At 40.6% G+C, this 18272-nt stretch overlaps 1 protein-coding gene across 1 annotated transcript in view; it reads right to left on the bottom strand.

The window, feature by feature from the left end:
• Window positions 1-873: 873 nt before the first annotated feature.
• LOC140270687 (M1-specific T cell receptor beta chain-like) overlaps window positions 874-18272 on the bottom strand; it is a 37489-nt gene continuing 20090 nt past the window's right edge. Inside the window, exons 6-11 of the mRNA XM_072365884.1 lie at window positions 9032-9048; window positions 3036-3075; window positions 1921-2268; window positions 1805-1822; window positions 1581-1687; window positions 874-1410 (exon numbers count right to left, since the gene is read on the bottom strand). Coding sequence (XP_072221985.1) covers window positions 1384-1410; window positions 1581-1687; window positions 1805-1822; window positions 1921-2268; window positions 3036-3075; window positions 9032-9048 — 557 coding nt within the window. The 3' untranslated portion in view covers window positions 874-1383. The remainder of the gene's footprint in view (window positions 1411-1580; window positions 1688-1804; window positions 1823-1920; window positions 2269-3035; window positions 3076-9031; window positions 9049-18272) is intronic.

The raw sequence follows: 18272 nt of genomic DNA, 5'->3' as shown, positions 1-18272 counted from the left end.
TTTGTGCTTTTTGTTGTTTTCAACATGAAGGAGGAAAATACAATGAAACCCCAGTGTTTTTCTTTTTGAAGCCTTTAAAAGTGTTGCTGACCTTCTGATTTTTACATTTTGTTATGTTCAGTGCCTGTGCTTTCTTTGTTTTTGGTTGTTGTCTTTGCTCAGTGAAGGACGTTGGGTTTTACTTGTATTTGAAAAAGTGCCGTATAAATAAAGCTGAGTTGTGACGGTTGGCGGATGGATGGCGTTAATACGGGCAGCTGTGTTTAAACTGCAACAGAATTCATTTCATGTTTGTTCTCTGCATCAGCATGAAACATTTAGCAACAAATTCCTGCCCCAGATCTCAGTGAACAGCTGCTGTTTGTCATATAACTCAGACACATGTTCGATTTTTAGCTTCGGTTGACACAGAAACGGAAGTTTTTCCAACTGTTTGCTCAGAGATGTGCAGCGTGTGTATGTGTGTGTGTGTGTGTGGGGGGGGGGGGGGGTTGCTGGTGCACACATGCAGGTGCACTCAGAGAGCCGGAGGTTGTGGTGAAGTGGAAGGTTTCACCTCCGTTGTTTCTCAGCACAGAGAACGAGCTGCAGGCTGCTCTGTGACCACATCCTGTCCTCTGCTGTCGCTCTCTGCTCCTCTGCAGGTTTCATGCCCCACTTAATCTTCCTCTTCAGCAACAGCTCTGACCTTCTTCTCCAAACACACGAGGACCCTAACCTTCTGTTGTTACGTTACAGTAATAGAAATGAACTTATCTTTTCATACAAAGTTGAAAACTCAAGTTAACCTGCTTTAATTACATTAAAAACACATTTCAGGATCCAAAGCATGTGGGTAGAACATTACTCACAAGTTAGAAGAAGGAGAATAAATTCTAATTTGTGTGAGTTTGTTGGAAAGCCTGGCTAATGACTCACTTAAACCGACATGAAGAATTTTCCTGAGCTGAGACGTTTCAACATTGTGAAAACGAAACAGATTTCTCAGAATAACAGTCAGATAAGCCTGCAGCTAAAAATATCTGACTCTATCTCTGGAACAAGTGATGTTCAGTGTAGGATGATGGGCTGTTGATGCAAAAGTCAAAAGGAAAGAGACACGACTTGACTGAGAAGATTAACTTGCAGGTGTTTATTTAGAAGAAGCATTAATTGGAAATAGTTCAGCGAAAACACAGCCAATGAAGCAGGAAACAAAAGCTTTTATACTGTGAGAAGAATGTGCACATAGTTCCTCTATATTAGCAGGATTTGATCAACTCTCATATGAATGCAAAGTCACAGCAATACACAGACAGTGTGTTCTGTGTTCTCCAGATTTTATTTACACACAACAGAATAATCCATCTCCTGCTGATTGTAGATCCAGGCCTCAGTTCAGTTTCACTTCTTCTGTTTTCCTGCTGAACTCTGCAACACAAAGACCAGACATATTGTCCTTTCAGTCATCAGATTTCATTCATTCACATATTTAAATCCTTCCATCCCAAAGCAGGTTTTATATAGAAGACAGTGAATGCTAAAATAACAAGGGTGTAAGTTGGATAACTGATGTAAGCTGCAGTTGATGTTTAACACACCTGAAGCTTCCACACCAAAAAGCTAACAAAGGCTCCGTAGATGCAGCTCTTCACGATAAAAACACCGTAGGAGAGTTTGGCGCTCTGTGTGATCCTCAGATATTTCTCTGCAGGGAGGTCAAAGAGGAAACATTCAGTTAGTGGAGACTGGTGACCAGAGCAGCAAAGTTCACTGCAGTTTAAACTGTTAACATCACATTCAGTGGACAAAGTAAAACATTTACCTCTTGACATGCCTCCACCTGAAACATCTGATGAAGAATAAAACCAATTTAGTCAATGAGAGATATTTTCTCATGGCATAAAGCTTCAGATTAGGTAATACCTGCAGGTGTCATACCTGTTTCACCATTAATTGATTCAGCATGGTCAGTGCTTGTTGTTCCATCGAAGAATTTGACGTTGCAGGTGAATTTATTGTCAGGTTTAAACCACTCATCAGCAGGGACCCTCAGCCTGCTGGTGATTCTGTAGAACTGTCCTTCTCGCACGGCAGCGCTGTCCGTCGCCACACCTTCAGGTTTTCCAACTCCATTGATTGTCCAGGACACTTTGACATGGTCGGGGTAGAAACCAGTCGCCACACAGACCAGGGTCTTCTTCCTTTTCCTGTCTTTTTTGTTTCTGCACTCTTTTTGTGAAGGTGGAAGAACTTTCACTGTTGGTGGAGTGGGATCACGTCCTGATTCTGAAAAGTCAGAGGAAAGAATTCATTCAGATTTCAGTCAAAGCTGCATTGTTAAAAGCCTGAAACCCACAAAGCAGTTTTCCTGCTGGAGACAAGAAGACAATGTGCTCCTAACACTTCTGTAGGTTAGAATCAGTGAACATCAGTTGTTTTCATCACATAAAAGTGTATTTTAGTTAACTACTGTAATGATCTCACCCAGAACTGTTAGCTTGGTTCCTTCTCCAAAAGCAGCAGGATAACTGCCAGAGCACACTGCTGACTCACATGGAAAAACTGACCACTACCTTATATTTAATCTTGCTGCCAGAATATTTTCAGTCCTATCAAACAATCACAATTTATCAGACGTTTATTCTGTGTAACTTTCTATTTAGTAAGTGAAATAATACTATTTTGCAAATGACTCACTGCTGTCTCTTGTGAGCACTTTTAGTGTTTGTTGCACATTTTGAAGCCTTTAAGTTAACGGATTAAGTAACACAACAGTTGAACAGGTATAACAAAGTCTGGGGCCTGACCCAAATGTTGCCTTTTTCCACTGAACTGAGGGATTTACATGTCTGTACAGACTTTGACACTTTTTACAACTTTTATAGGTATCTTTTTTTTTTTCACAGGTTTTTAACATTTTCTTCCAGAGTTCTGACAACATAACAGCATAACAATCCCAAAAAGTACACCAAAATATTATTTACTCAACAATAATTTTGCAGATTTAGGTTGCAGAAAGAGCTTCAGAAACACAAGATTTGATCATTTCTTACCCAGTACAGTCAATTTGGTGCCTCTGCCAAAGTAAGCAGGCTCGTAGTTGTTCACACTGATAAACAGCTGCATAAAAAACTGCTGAAGTTTCAGCGCTGAGAGCTGCAGACTGTCTTTGTGCTCTTTTACAGACACTAAAGACCTTTTTCCCAACATAATCTTGTTCAAAATCCATGCTTTTACAAAATCTGATCAGTTTACAGCCATTTTAAATTGAGATTTAAATTCAGTTTAGCTCAGAATAAGCGATTTTCCCTTATTTTTGTCAGTGCTTTACATTAGTAGACACTGAAAATCTTTACTTTCTTACCTAAAACAGTGAGTTTAGTCCCAGCTCCAAAGTGAGCTTCTGACTGTGTATTCACAGTGTTTCACAGAGCTGATAAGAACTGACTGAGACTAATAATCTGGGCGTAGAGCCAGATGTTTTATAGCTGCAGCACTTTAACTGAAGAAGGCTCATTTTTACTGGCACAAATAAACATGTGCATTTTGATTCATGCACTTTGCTGACTGCTGTCATATCAAATGTCTATTGATTATGTTCCAAGTGTTGCTGATAGTTCTGACTCACAGATAACCAAAGAGTGGAGCTGAGCTCAGTTTGTTTGCTGGAAGTTTTCTTACCTAAAACAGTGAGTTTGGTTCCAGCTCCAAAGTAAGCCTCGCTGTTGGAGCACAGAGACTCTGAACTGCAACAAAAACTCTTCCTGCTGCCTGTCTTTATCTGTTATACTTTGTAACTCATCCAACATTATCACTCTTTGACTTGTGAACACTTTGACTTTCTAAACATCAGTATTTTGGGGAATTTGATGTTTTTGACCCATGAAATCATTTCTATATAACATTTAATAAACTTCAAAGTGTTTTCTTACCTAAAACAGTGAGTTTAGTTCCAGCTCCAAAGTAAGCCTCCCTGTTGGAGCACAGAGACTCTGAACTGCAACAAAAACTCTTCCTGCTGCCTCTCTGACACTTTCTATTTAAACCAGCTTTTTCACAATTTTGCATCTCACGAGTTTAACTTGACCTACTTCAGAAGTTGTGGTGTATTCAAAGTTTTAGAAGCATTGAATTATTCCTCCAGAACATTTAATAAACTTCAAAGTGTTTCTTACCTAAAACAGTTACCTTTGTTCCTCCACCAAAGTAAGCCTCTGAAGCACCAGAGTCACAGTGCACATGACCAGTGCTGAAAACAGCTTGTCAGCTGATTTGACTTTACTTCTTTGCTTTCTAGTTTTACAATAAACAACTTTCACCTGAATTAAAAATAATCCACCAGCTGCTGATCTACATTCATTTTTTACAAGCTGTTTATGGCGCACACAACATCTCTCTCAATAAGAAACCTGCTTGGTTTTGACATATTCTCTTTGTCTTGTTATTTGTATGATAAGAAATTTGGACGTTTTACTCACCCAGAACAGTCAGTTTAGTTCCCTGACCGAAATAAGCTTCGTACTGACACAGCGTTTATGCTTCAGAACAAAAAGCACTGAACTGAAACTCCAGTGAGCTGAAGAACTCTGAGTTTGTTAATGTCCCTTCCAGTAAAACATTCTACCACTTAACTTTTTACACACTTAATGCACAACGTGTATCTTACCTAAAACAGTTCATTTTGTTCCTGCACCGAAGAAAGCTTCATAACCACCAGAGTCACAGTGCACATGATCAGTGCTTAAAACATCCCAAGATGCTGCTTTTACTTTACTTCCTTTTTAGATTTTTGAGTGAATCAAACTTTCATTTAAAGCAACCAGCTGCATCATTTTTCCACAAAACCTGAAAAGCTCTCCATCAGCAGCCTGTTAAACTGGTTTCAGCTCACTGATGACTGTTATGTCTCATTCTACATCAGTTTAGGCTGAACAAGAAGCACTTAAATTGAGAAAAATACATTTCTTAATGAAACACTTCAACAGCGGTACTGGTTTTCATGTGTTTTGGTTTCTTACCTAAAACAGTTAACTTTGTTCCTGCACCGAAGAAAGCTTCAGCAGTACCAGAGTCACAGTGCACATGATCTGTGCTCAAAACAGCCCAAGATGCTGCTTTTACTTTGCGCCTTTGCATTTCTATCCTATTTTTCCTGTTATTTAACATTGAAAACCTTTTTTTCTTCATTTTACTTGTCTTTAAATCACAAACCAGTGTTTGTTTCTTTATAGTCTCCTTTATATTAACTTTTTTCCCATTAAAATGTCACTGTAACTTATTTATTACATGTGAGTTCATGAGAAGACATTCAGAAGTCTTACTTACCCAGAACAGTCAGTTTTGTTCCCTGTCCAAAATAAGCTTCATAGGTGGCACAGAGCTGCAGCTTAATATCAAAAAGCCCTGAGCTGGACTTAAAATGTAAATACCAATGGATGTGATGTCTCTTTATGCACTGACGCAGTTTAAGATCATGTTTCATTAGTTTTGTTTGAATCCTCCTTCACTCACCTAAAACAGTCAGTTTGGTTCCTTTTCCAAAGTAAGCTTCGTTTGCATTGTCACAGTGCAGCAATACTGAGCAAGAATCTCTTTCTCTCCCTGATTTATCTCTGAAAAGTCTTTACTGATGCTTCTGTCTATACTAAGGCTTAAACCAATGTGTAATCCACCAAAACACAGTATTAAAGGGAAATATTTACCTAAAACAGTCAGTTTGGTTCCTTGGCCAAAGTAAGCAGGATCAGTGTATGTCACAGTGCTCTGAGTTCAGCTCAATAATGCAGATTCTTTTAACACAACAGCTTTTTCCTTCACTTTCATCCAACTTTTCCACCAGTTTAAGTCTAATACAGTGAGCAGAACTTGTAAGAGCTCCAACTTACCTAAAACAGTGAGTTTTGTTCCTTTTCCAAAGTAAGCTTCTGCTCCAGTGTCACTCTGAAAGTCTCTTCGACCAAAAAGTCCCAAAACTGTCCAGAATCATCCTGTTCAGACACACTCTGGTAATCCAGAGGATAAAGAGGGTTTAAACATACAGGCTGAACTTCATCATGTCAACATTTGTTTTGTCTTTGTCAAGATGAGCAAAGCAAACTTCCAAATGTTCCACATATGAACAGCAAGACCTTAAAAAACTTCCTTTTGATCAAATATCTACATATAAAGTGACTAATCAATGGCCACCTGTTCCAGCATCCTACACACCTTCAGATGGATGATTTTTCTGCTCTGTTGAGCCTCCTAAGTTGCATGTAGCCGTCTACACAATGGAAGTTAATGGAAGGAGGTTTTTGTACGGCGGCTCTATGGGATTGTATCACCGTGGCTCCCTGTCCCCACGGTGAAAAAGCATCATACAAAAACCTTGTGTCTCTTTAGCTCTCTCCTCTCTGCCTCCCCCACCCAGCTTCTCCTTATCTCAGCCTCCATCTGTGTGTGTGTGAGAGCAGCTGTGCAGGTCGGGCTGACTGATGTCTGAGGCGCTCCAACCTGACTGCTGCTATTTCTGTGACAGCTAAGAAAAGAGGAGAGAACAGAGGGAAGGAAAAGGGAAGCTGCTTTTTGTTGGTGTTTGTTTATAGCTGCTCAGAGGAAGTGACATCTCTGCTGGTCACAGCTCTTCATCCAATCAGTTGTCAGGGTGTGACAATCGCTGACACATGTGACAGATTTTTAAAACTGCTCTTAAATTTATTTACATTATAAAGTTATAGGTGACTTTATCTGTGATAATATGATCTTATATTTTGCATCATAAAGTGACCATTGATTAAAGTTTTCATATATATATAGAGTACAATATGCTATTATACAATAGTATACTATACATATTGAATATATATATTGAAATGAAGGATAATATGCTTCATTTCTCACTGATCTGAAGTAGGATGGTAAAAAAGAAAAAACAGGGTGATGTTTTTTGTATTATGAGGAGAAAACACAGATAAAGTTACCTCACTTGTGTACTTAAGTGTTTGAATAAATACAGTTTGTCACATCTCATGACACCAGATTATATGAGACATCGTTGTATTTATTAACTTAACTTAAATCTCTTACATCGCCAAGTTCATCAGAATGATTAATGATGTCTGACTTCTGAATGCTTATTTCAGGATACATTTCATTGTGTATTTTATCACTTTATTATCAGTGATAGCAACATAAACATGTTAATATTTGGTAAAATGTGAGTTGCTTTGCAATCAGCCATCTTGTCTTCGAGTCGTTTCAGTGTCCAACAGTGGTTAGATGGAGCTGAGAGAAGGTTTTTAGATCAAGTATTCTAATGAGCATGTTCTTGTGAAACACGCATACCAACAAAGTGAATTTTTTTATAGAATCCACATCTTACCAGTCTGTGTGCTGTGCTATCGCTCTGTGCATTTAAGGTTTTATCTAAGTGATCATTCAACAATGAAGTGGTAACATCAGCGTGTTTAAACACATAAACTATGTTTATGAGGAAGCTGTACCTTACTTGTATTAATTCTTAATGATTGGTGCCATGATTGATTTTGAAGCACAAAATCATTTGTTTTTACTTTGAATGTAATCCCACATGAAGCCAGTAGAGGTCAGTCTGTGATAGACTCTTAAACTCGATCCTAATCGAACAGAATTATGGCAAAATCAAATAGTAAAGAATGAAGGTGTATATGATGAGAAGCTGTCCGGGACAAAAATTTGAGTGTGACAGATACTCTCCACCCTGCAGACACCTGCTGTCTTATCTGAACAGATCAGCTTTGTGGTGTTGTGGAAGCACGACTATGAACACGCAGTTCTTGTACCTGATGTATATGTGCAAATAAATGTTAGTGATTTGTTCTAAATGTGATGTGTGTCAGTAAATCCTATTTCTGCTTCCCTTCTCCTCTTCCTGGTTTTGTCTGAGGTTGTGTTTTAGTTGGTGAGGCTTCCTGACCCTCTGCGCCCTACTGGAGGCATAGAAATATGTCCAGCTTCAGCAGGATGTATCTGCAGAGTGGAACTGCACTGTGTGATGGGACATGGTGTGCATGGATTTTATTAGAAGGAGCTTCAGTAATCCACACATCTTTACCAATGAAATATGCTAGGAGCAAATTCTAGCTTTTGAGTCTGTCCCAGAACGTGTTCAGATGCTGGTCATCATCTCATTGACATTTGCAAGGTTACAGCCTGGTCTCCTTTACTGAAAAATGCGAGTGGATTTGAACAAAAATGGATAAATCTGGATAGCAAGAAAGACAGTTAAAACAAACTTAATGAGGAACACACTGCTCTGTTTTTATTCAAACTGAATATGAATGTTCTTACCGTGGAAGATTAAAACTACAAACCAAACCGTGGTCTTCGTGTTCCTGATTTGTGATTGTCCTTTATTTTACGGCACATCTTCTTTCACTTTTGAAGTCTCTCTAAGTTCCGTACCAGTGATAGTGAATATTGATGATGGATCTACAAAATCTCAGGCTCGAACAGACTCCTAGTCCCTCATGAAAGTGTAAGTCAATACGTTTTCCTATAAGTTGTTATGGTGTTTGATGCATTCACTCATTCTGATTACTATGCTGGTGGACTTCCTCAGATAGCTCATTTAATAGATCTTCATTGTGAGCTGAGTTTGTCCAGTCTGCTTTCAAGTATCTCTCTCCATCTTGACCTTTTTGTCCAAATATGGTCAGTTGAAGATCAAAAGATCAATTTTTACCAACAGTATTCAGAACGTAATCAGCCCAGGGCTCTGAACCTTTCAGCCTTTGCATTTCCAATGAGGTGGAAGGTGGGTAAAGCAAAGTAAGTGAGCTCAAGTGTGTCGATCTTCTTCGACAGTACTCTCTGGAGTGTTGGCACAGCCGGTGGATCAAAACTGCTGACACAAATCAATCAACAAGGAACCCGCCACTGTACCTCCTCTTAATGCACACATGCCAAACAGAAGCTGTTGTCACTGAATCAGCTGAGTAGTGACAGAAGCTTTGGTTTGAGTGGCGTATTCTGTGATGCTGGTTTGATGTGTCTAAGCACACACGAAGCAGGCCTTCAGTGGCAAATTAACTTTGATCCCCGTTCCACCTCCACACTGTCACAAATGATGCAATGGAATCAAGGTGCGTCAGTCCCTGCTTGAAAAGGTATTTGTGAAAGAAAACCTCCCTACCAGAACAGTTTTTTGGTACATTTTTCTCCCGGATGTTAGTGTTTCGAGTTCCTGCAGTTTAGATGGATACAAAGCGAATATCTCCATTCATAACTGCATAATTAGGGGTCTAGCAGCGAAGCTGCAGAACCCTATTGTTTTAGTAGTTTTTCTTATTATTATTATTCTTCTACTTTCCGCTGCAATTGAAGTCTATGGCAGCCCCATTAACGCAATGGTAAAAAGTTGTGAAATTTGGCACATCTATTTAGCACATTCCCATTAGCAAATTCAACAAATTTCGTGCCCAAATTCTAAACTCTCTAGCGCCACCAACATGTCAAAGTTTGAAGCCCATTCAGCTAAATAACTTTTGAGTCGTTGATCCAAATTTAAAAAACAAGGCATCGTTGGAATCCTTGGATCATGACGAGTCCAACGCACCCTATGACGTCATTTTCCGTCTAACTAGATTTTCCGCCATCTTGGATTTTGTTGAAAACCTTCAAAAATTTTCACAGGTCACAAATTTTGACCAATTCTCATGAAAATTGGCACAGAGTATCTTTAGACCAATCCGCACAAAAGTTGCTCGTTTTTTACTTCAAATTTGACTTTGTTCAACCAGTACATCCAATCAAAGTTGATGGCGACTACGCCAAAAAGGACGTGAGGACATATCTCAGCAACAGTTTAATCTTTTGACATCAAACTCATAACACATATTCATAACTCGATTTTGAAGAGGCCCAAGAATTTTGGAGACCTTTGACCTATAGGTGGCGCTATATTTAGAAAAAATGCATTTTTGCTCATATCTTTAGACCCGTTTGTCCAAATTTCACAAATGAGGTACCGTTGTAATCCGTGGATATAGCCGAGGTCAACCAATCCTATGACGTCATTCGCGCCATCTTTGATTGTCCGCCATTTTGAATTATGTCAAAAACCTTCAAAACGCATTACAGGTCACCCAGATTGTCTGATCTCCACGGGACTTGACATATAGAATCTTCAGACCATGCCCCACAAGAGCTATCATGTGAAATTTTTATATTCACTTCCGTTTGCCCGTAGTAGCCAATCAAACTCAGCGATGACGCGCCAAACAGGACGTGAGGCCATATCTCAGCAACCAATTAATCTTTTGACATCAAACTTCTAACACAGACTCATGACCAAGTCTGTAAGAAGCCCAAGAAGTCTGGTGAACTTCCAAGCACAGGGGGCGCTATAAGTAGCAAAAATGCATTTTGCTCATAGCTTTGGAGCCGTTGGTTCAAATTGGACAAATGAGGTACCGTTGGAATCCCTGGATGAAGACGAGTTCATTTCAAACACCAAACTTGGTCTATGGACTCATGACGCCTTCCTGAGCGGCCGCAGGCTTACCTGCTATTCTGCTAGACCCCGCCATCGCTGCTTGCAGCTATATTTAGGGGTCTAGCAGCGAAGCTGCAGAACCCTATTGTTTTAGTAGCTTTTCTTATTATTCTTCTACTTTCCGCCACCATTGAAGTCTATGGCAGCCCCATTAACGCAATGGTAAAAAGTTGTGAAATTTGGCCCATATCTTTAGGACAATCCCATTAGCAAATTCAACAAATTTGGAACCCAAACTCAAAACTCTCTAGCGCCACCAACATGTCAAAGTTTGAAGCCCATTCAGCTAAATAACTTTTGACTCGTTGGTCCAAATTTCAAAAACAAGGTATCGTTGGAATCCTTGGATCATGACGATTCCAACGCACCCTATGACGTCATTTTCCGTCTGACTAGATTTTCCGCCATCTTGGATTTTGTTGAAAACCTTCAAAAGGATTCTTCGTTCACACATTTTAACAGATTCTCATGAAAATTGGCACACAGTATCTTTGGACAAATCCGCACAAAAGTTAGGAAGCGGATTTTTGAATTTCGACTTTGTTCACCCACAATAACCAATCAAATTTGGCGGCGACTACGCCAAAAAGGACGTGAGGCCATATCTCAGCAACCGGTTGATCTTTTGACATCAAACTTATAACACAGACTCATAACTCAATCTTTAACAGGCACAAGAATTATAGTTATCTTTGACCTATAGGTGGCGCTATATTTAGCAAAAATGCATTTTTACTCATATCTTTTGACCCGTTTGTCCAAATTTCACAAATGAGGTACAGCTAGAGTCCCTGGATATAGCCGAGGTTAACCAACCTCGTGACGTCATTCGCGCCATCTTGGATTGTCCGCCATTTTGAATTATATCAAAAACCTTCAAAACGCATTACAGGTCACCCAGATTGTCTGATTTCCACGGGACTTGACACATAGAATTTTCAGACCAAACCTCACAAGAGCTATCATGTGGAATATTTTATTTCGTTTCCCTTTGCCCGTAGCAGCCAATCAAACTCAGCGATGACGCGCCAAACAGGACGTGAGGCCATATCTCAGCAACCATTTAATCTGTTGACATCAAACTTCTAACACAGACTCATGATCAAGCCTTTAAGAGGCCCAAGAAGTCTGGTGAACTTCAACTCAGAGGGGGCGCTATAAGTAGCAAACATGCATTTTGCTCATAACTTTGGAGCCGTTGGTTCAAATTGGACAAATGAGGTACCGTTGGAATCCCTGGATGAAGACTAGTTCATCTCAAACACCAACCTTGGTCTATGGACTCATGATGCCTTCCTGAGCAGCCGAAGGCTTACCTGCTGTTCTGCTAGACCCCGCCATCGCTGCTTGCAGCTATATTTCAAACTTGGATTTTGTTGTTAATGCACATTCAACTAATTCTTGAACCTGTCGCAGCTAAGTATTACAGCGTGTTTCACATTCATGTTTGAGGAGGAGTCATGTTTTGAATCAAACACTATTAGGCTGGCCTGTTAGCTTTAACAGAACATATTTGACTTTGACTATTTGACAATGATGATATGATTTTATAGATATTTAAACTCCATGATTTGGCAAAGCGAGACAGATGGAGAAAGCCTGTGTGACTATATGGAGCAGCAGACTTTAAGCATTTAAAAATTTTAACTATGAGCATTTAAGGAATCACAAGGACAACTCACTGCACTATATAAGTTGGTAAGTTTTTGACATGAACTGTCGAACAAGAACTGATGACAGTCATGTATCTGTTCTGTCTCAACCCGAGCTGCTTGCTCATATCAAAGTGTACAGGACGAAGTCTCATGGTATCTTCTTTTTGCTTACTTAAGAAAAGAATCGTCCATAAATGTCCTCACAAACAGGGTAAAAGTCCTTTTTTCAGCAACAACCCGCATTCTGATGTCTAAAAAGCCACAGCTCCTTCATGCCTGTGAGCGATATATAGAGTCCTGTTATTTGTATGAGGGCCTGGTCTGGCTGCATCACTGTGACTGTAGCACAGTAGTAGGTGCTGCTGTCGTTCACAAACAGCTCAGTGATTTGAAGAGAAAAGCTGTTTTTGGTTGCCTCGATAGACGAGTGGAAGCGACCCACAGTTTTCTCGTGTTCTTTGATGAGAAACTCTACTTGAGCTCCGTGGTGGTTTTGTCGGTACCAGAGCATGGTGTAGCTGCTCATGTCAAACCCTTCACCCATTCTGCACTCCAACGTCACCGTGGCTCCTGGGGGAGACGTTTGATCTCCAGACTGAAGGACTACAACAGGGAGAGCTGCAGCACATGGAGGTCAATGTTTCAATGTGTCTCATCTCAACACAAACAAATGCAAAGTTACTCAGATATGAAATATTTGATGGGATCTCAACCGTCCAAGTCCTGCTTAGCCATTATGTTCATTATGAGTTAATACTCAGCACCCACCTGAGTGTGTAAAAAGTGCCAGATAAATGACTGCGACCAACATGTTAGTGATGAGCTGTCTTCAGCTGAATGATGCATCTGATACAAATATCACTCTGTTCAGCAGAGGGAAAGCACCGGGTCACATGATCACATGATGTGACAGGAAGTGACATCAGAAACAAATACTCACAACTAACACTTACACACCGGTGTACTGGCATTGAAAGGAACAGATTAAATACTCAAAATTCAGTTGATTAGTTTTATTTTTCCTGGGAGGAAAAACATCTGGAATAAGATCATAAAACACTCATTTATAAGAAACAATAGACCATCAGAAGTATCTTACTGCATACATATAATACAAAGGTCTTGTGCCACCTCTCATTTCTTTATATATTGCAGGGAAAACCAGTAATAGATGCAGTGATTTACTGAAACATGTGCAAGCATAAATGGAAACACAGTATATAACGCAAATACAGAGTTTGTACTATTCTAATGAGCTTGAAAGTCAATATTTCGTCTGAGGATCTTTATTCTTAGCCTGAAGCCTCTTAAAAAAACCTTCTCGTATTTTCAGTAATTACATTTCAGGAATAGTTCTTCAGGCTTAATGAAGGACATTCCAACGCTCTTCTTTGGATGTTGACTGCTTCCTGTTAGAATAGAATAGAATAGAATATAATAGAATAGAATAGAATAGAATAGAATAGAATAGAATAGCCTTTTATTGTCACTGTACTGTGGAGGTACAACGAAATTGAGGCTGCTCCCGCAGAGCCATCCTTCAGCACAAATTATTCAAAACAAGGCAAAAAACAACATAAAGGACATTATAAACATAAAAGCATTTGGATAAAAAAATATAAAAGAGAAAAAGGAGGTAAGAGTCAGGTTAAATCATGACTGCAGTTAATGCGGACCTCAGTTTCACCATCTGGGGAGCAGATTGCTGAAATGTCACAGCGCTCACCTGACCTGTGGAGAAAGCAGATTTTAAAACATCAGAAGAGTGAACACTCATTTTTGGACTGTTCACGTCAGTGACAGTTTCAGTGATTATGAAGAGGCTCTGTCATCTTATGATGAACCCAGATGAAGAGAAAACCAAAGCTCTGCACAGCATTCTCAGGCACTGATGTAGGAAAGAGTTGCTCTGTGAATAGGATTTATGGTGAGAAGATGGGATGTTGGTTTGATACATCACCACGTCCTCATGATAAAAGCTGCGTACAGTGGGCTGTGTCTCCACCTATTGGTTGAATTTGTTTAAACCTGACTCAGCTGTACTGTGCTTTATATTCTAATTATAATCACCAAATTGTGCAATCCCAGGTAAAACAGTCATTACGGTCTGCTCCACAAGGTCTCTCCTATTAAACACAAACACGTTAGATTTGACTTTCTCTCATCCTTTATCACACACGGATCCACTTACAAGCATGGAGATAATGCCTGTTACCATTAAGTCTGTGAGCTCATTCACATCAGAAAAGATGAATAAATTCATGAACAGCAGCACAATGTTATCAGTCTGCAATGTTGGATTTCTCAATGCGAGTGCCTGCTCATGACCCAGGACAGTTACTAAAACTACCCATCAGATTTCACGCTTGTGCACATGAGCTCAAACAATCTGTGGCTCACTTGATTTGTTGACTGGCTGAAAATTACATGACATATACCTGAAGATTTTAAAATTTTCAGTCTTATGGCTGCTTTTTAAACCCCCTGCTGTCCTGATACTTGTTTAATCTTGAATAAAAAATTGCACACAGGGTATCCATTGATAAGTAAGGCTGTAAATGACCAGTTTTCAACAACAGAGGCTGATTCAGAGGATTACACAAAGTTCACTTAAAGAATAGTGCAATAAACCTAAAAGAAGGCTTCCCTCAAAATGATATATGTTCATTAATATGTATCAGAAATATTAATATAGACCATAATATGTCAAATAACCATTGGGATTATAACACAGCTGACTTTTAGTTGTTTATTTAAATTTTGTTTTGTGACCTGGTAACGAGTAGCCTTTCAGCTTATCTCGCTGGTCAGAATTTCTCCCAGATTCTCCCAACTGAGAGTACTCTGACAGCTTTTAACTGCAGGGAGGAAGCAGACCGCTCATTAGTACTTCAAATAAATCCCACATATGTTTTTAAATGAGCCACACTCTCTTTGCATGTGTGAGCTGCTTCCCTTTAAAACAAAAACTGAACACAAAGCCAGTTCTTCTGATAAGTATCCTACAGTCCCCTTTTGCTACAGACCACCTGTCTGTCATCAGCTAGTTTCTGCCTTATAAAGCCTGAACAGCGTCTGGACTCAAGTCACGCAGAATCTCACAGTCCATGCAGGAACTGTGAATTTGAAAATATCTTTCCAGCTCAGAGGATCAATAGTGAACTTTCTCGAGCGGTATCAGTGATGATAGGATTGTATGTGTAGAGGTTGGGCTGCCTGCAGTGTTTGGATCCCTCAGCAGCTCAGATGGAGACTGAAACACTTCTTTCCCTACTGAGGTAAACTCCTGCAAACAGGCAAAGAAACTGAATAAATTAGAACAGTAAACGTATTGTTCGTGGTGGATAAATTAAAAGGTAAAACAGAAAAAGGTGTAAATAGTCCACCTCAGTTCTTCCATCTTTACGTATCAGTAAAAAGCTTCAGGGCTGCACGGTGGTGTGGTGGTTAGCACCATCGTCCCCACAGCAGAGGGTTCCAGGTTGAACTCCCACCTGGGGCCTTTCCATGTGGAGTCTGCTTGTTCTCCCCGTGTATGCATGAGTTCTCTCGGGTACTCTGGCTTCCTCCCACCGTCCAAAAACATGCATGTTAGGTTTACTGGTGTCTCTGAAATTGTCCCTAGGAGTGAGTGTGAGCATGCATGGTTGTTTCTCTGTGTGGCCTGTGATGGACTGGCAACCTGTCCAAGGTGTACCCCGCCTCTTGACCCATGACCGCTGGGATAGGCTCCAGGCCCCCCGCGACCTGACCGACGGATTAAGCGGGTCTAGAAAATGGATGGGTCTGTGCTTTATTGTAATTTCTCTACAAATGAAAATTTAAAAAAAAAAATGGACTCAGGAATATACTCATGAATATGACATATATGGACTGGAAGGGATGATCAAATATTTTCATTTGTGTTAAACAAGCAGTAAAACCACAAAATGTAGCGACTGCCGCATGTCTGCAGTGGGGTGATGGTGGTGGAGGGTTGCTCTTTAACCTACATTCAGAGACAAGATAAGAAGAGGCCATAGGAGGAGGTTTTTGTTCAGAACTGATGGATGCTTGATGCAGTGTGCCTCCCTGGCAGCACAAAAGTATGTTCCCGTGTGTTCGAGCGGATTTGGATCTACGATGGTTAGTAAACCATTTCTCTCATCTCCTCTCAAATCTCCAGTTAGTTTGAAATGTTTTCTGAATGACTGTTCCACACTGTCATTGCTGAACTGTCCATATCCATATCCAATGAGTTTCAGAGCCTTGTCTCCAGGTGTTTGCAGGTACCACAGCATCACTCTGTGGTCCTTCAGTCTGTGTTTGCAGTAAAGCTCAATGTTACCATCTGGCTTTCTGAGCACATCTGAGGGAAACTGTTGGACCTGAAGCTGCAGAGAAAAACCTGCAAGACAACAGACAAAACTCAGCTTTGGTTTTACATTCAAACAAAACAGAAACATTTATCTATTTTACCTGTGAGGAGACAGAAAATCAGAAATGGAATCATCTTTAGTCTTCGTCTGACGCAGATGAGATTCTAATGAGGATGAAGTCTCGTCTGCACATGAAACAGCCAGCAGAGGAAAGAGGAAATTATGTGGATGTCACATGACTGTGGAAGAAGCTGGCAGAAGGTAGCTTCATGACTTTATCTCACTTCACAGTGAATAAGTTCTTTACAACAAAGAAATCTTTCAGAGTTTCATGTCAGGAGGAAAACATTCCACCAGGAACATCACTGTCAACATGAATTTGTGCGTAATGACCGAGTTAAATAAAGGTTACAAGAATTAACCCTCTAAGACCCAGATATAGAAAAAAAATTGACCTCTCAGATATTGTTTTAGGAGGCCTCTGATGTAGAAATTAAGGAGTTTTCAGATTTTTTACATTTTAGTAAGTTTTTAGGGAAATGTTATAAATTTGCAATGTTGGGCATAGTAGGGAGCAGAACTGTCTGGAGGCACCTGCAGGCATTTCTCCCTGAATAAATTCAGCCATCGTCTGAGTTTCCAGAGTTTGTCCTTCTTTTCCATCTCTGACAGAGTGACTGTGTCCCATTCGCACCTGTCCCATTCGCACCTGTCCCATTCGCACCTGTCCCATTCGCACCTGTCCCATTCACACCTGTTGCTTTCACACCTGTCCCATTCGCACCTGTCCCATTCGCACCTGTTGCATTCGCACCTGTCCCATTCGCACCTGTCCCATTCGCACCTGTCCCATTCACACCTGTCCCATTCGCACCTGTCCCATTCACACCTGTTGCTTTCACACCTGTCCCATTCGCACCTGTCCCATTCGCACCTGTTGCATTCGCACCTGTCCCATTCGCACCTGTCCCATTCACACCTGTCCCATTCCCACCTGTCCCATTCGCACCTGTCCCATTCGCACATGTCCCATTCGCACCTGTCCCATTCACACCTGTCCCATTCGCACCTGTCCCATTCGCACCTGTCCCATTCGCACCTGTCCCATTCGCACCTGTCCCATTCGCACCTGTCCCATTCGCACCTGTCCCATTCGCACCTGTCCCATTCGCACCTGTTGCTTTCACACCTGTCCCATTCGCACCTGTCCCATTCGCACCTGTCCCATTCGCACCTGTTGCATTCGCACCTGTCCCATTCGCACCTGTCCCATTCGCACCTGTCCCATTCGCACCTGTCCCATTCGCACCTGTCCCATTCACACCTGTCCCATTCGCACCTGTCCCATTCACACCTGTTGCTTTCACACCTGTCCCATTCACACCTGTCCCATTCACACCTGTTGCTTTCACACCTGTCCCATTCGCACCTGTCCCATTCGCACCTGTCCCATTCGCACCTGTCCCATTCGCACCTGTTGCATTCGTACCTGTCCCTGAACAATGCAACAGGCCTGTTTTTCTATCTCCTATTGCTACTAACTGCTGCTTGGGCAACACAGAAAAAGATCTCAGGATCATTTAGAAGTTAAAAAACAAAGAAAAAAACTATAAAGATACAGAGAGTTTCAAATGCTGCTATAGATGCTGGAGTTTCACACATCCCATACAATTTATTCATGTGTTTAATTATGGTCGAAGCTAAACTAAGTAAAAAATTTAACAGAAAAGGACATCTAGCGCTTAATTCAATTCAATTCAATTA

Source organism: Leuresthes tenuis, unplaced genomic scaffold (genome assembly GCF_036924035.1).
Source record: "Leuresthes tenuis unplaced genomic scaffold, fLeuTen1.0.hap1 SCAF_15, whole genome shotgun sequence".
Taxonomy (NCBI): Eukaryota; Metazoa; Chordata; class Actinopteri; order Atheriniformes; family Atherinopsidae; genus Leuresthes; species Leuresthes tenuis.
The sequence above is the reverse complement of the archived record's forward strand: the minus strand, read 5'-3'. Positions and strand labels throughout refer to the sequence as shown.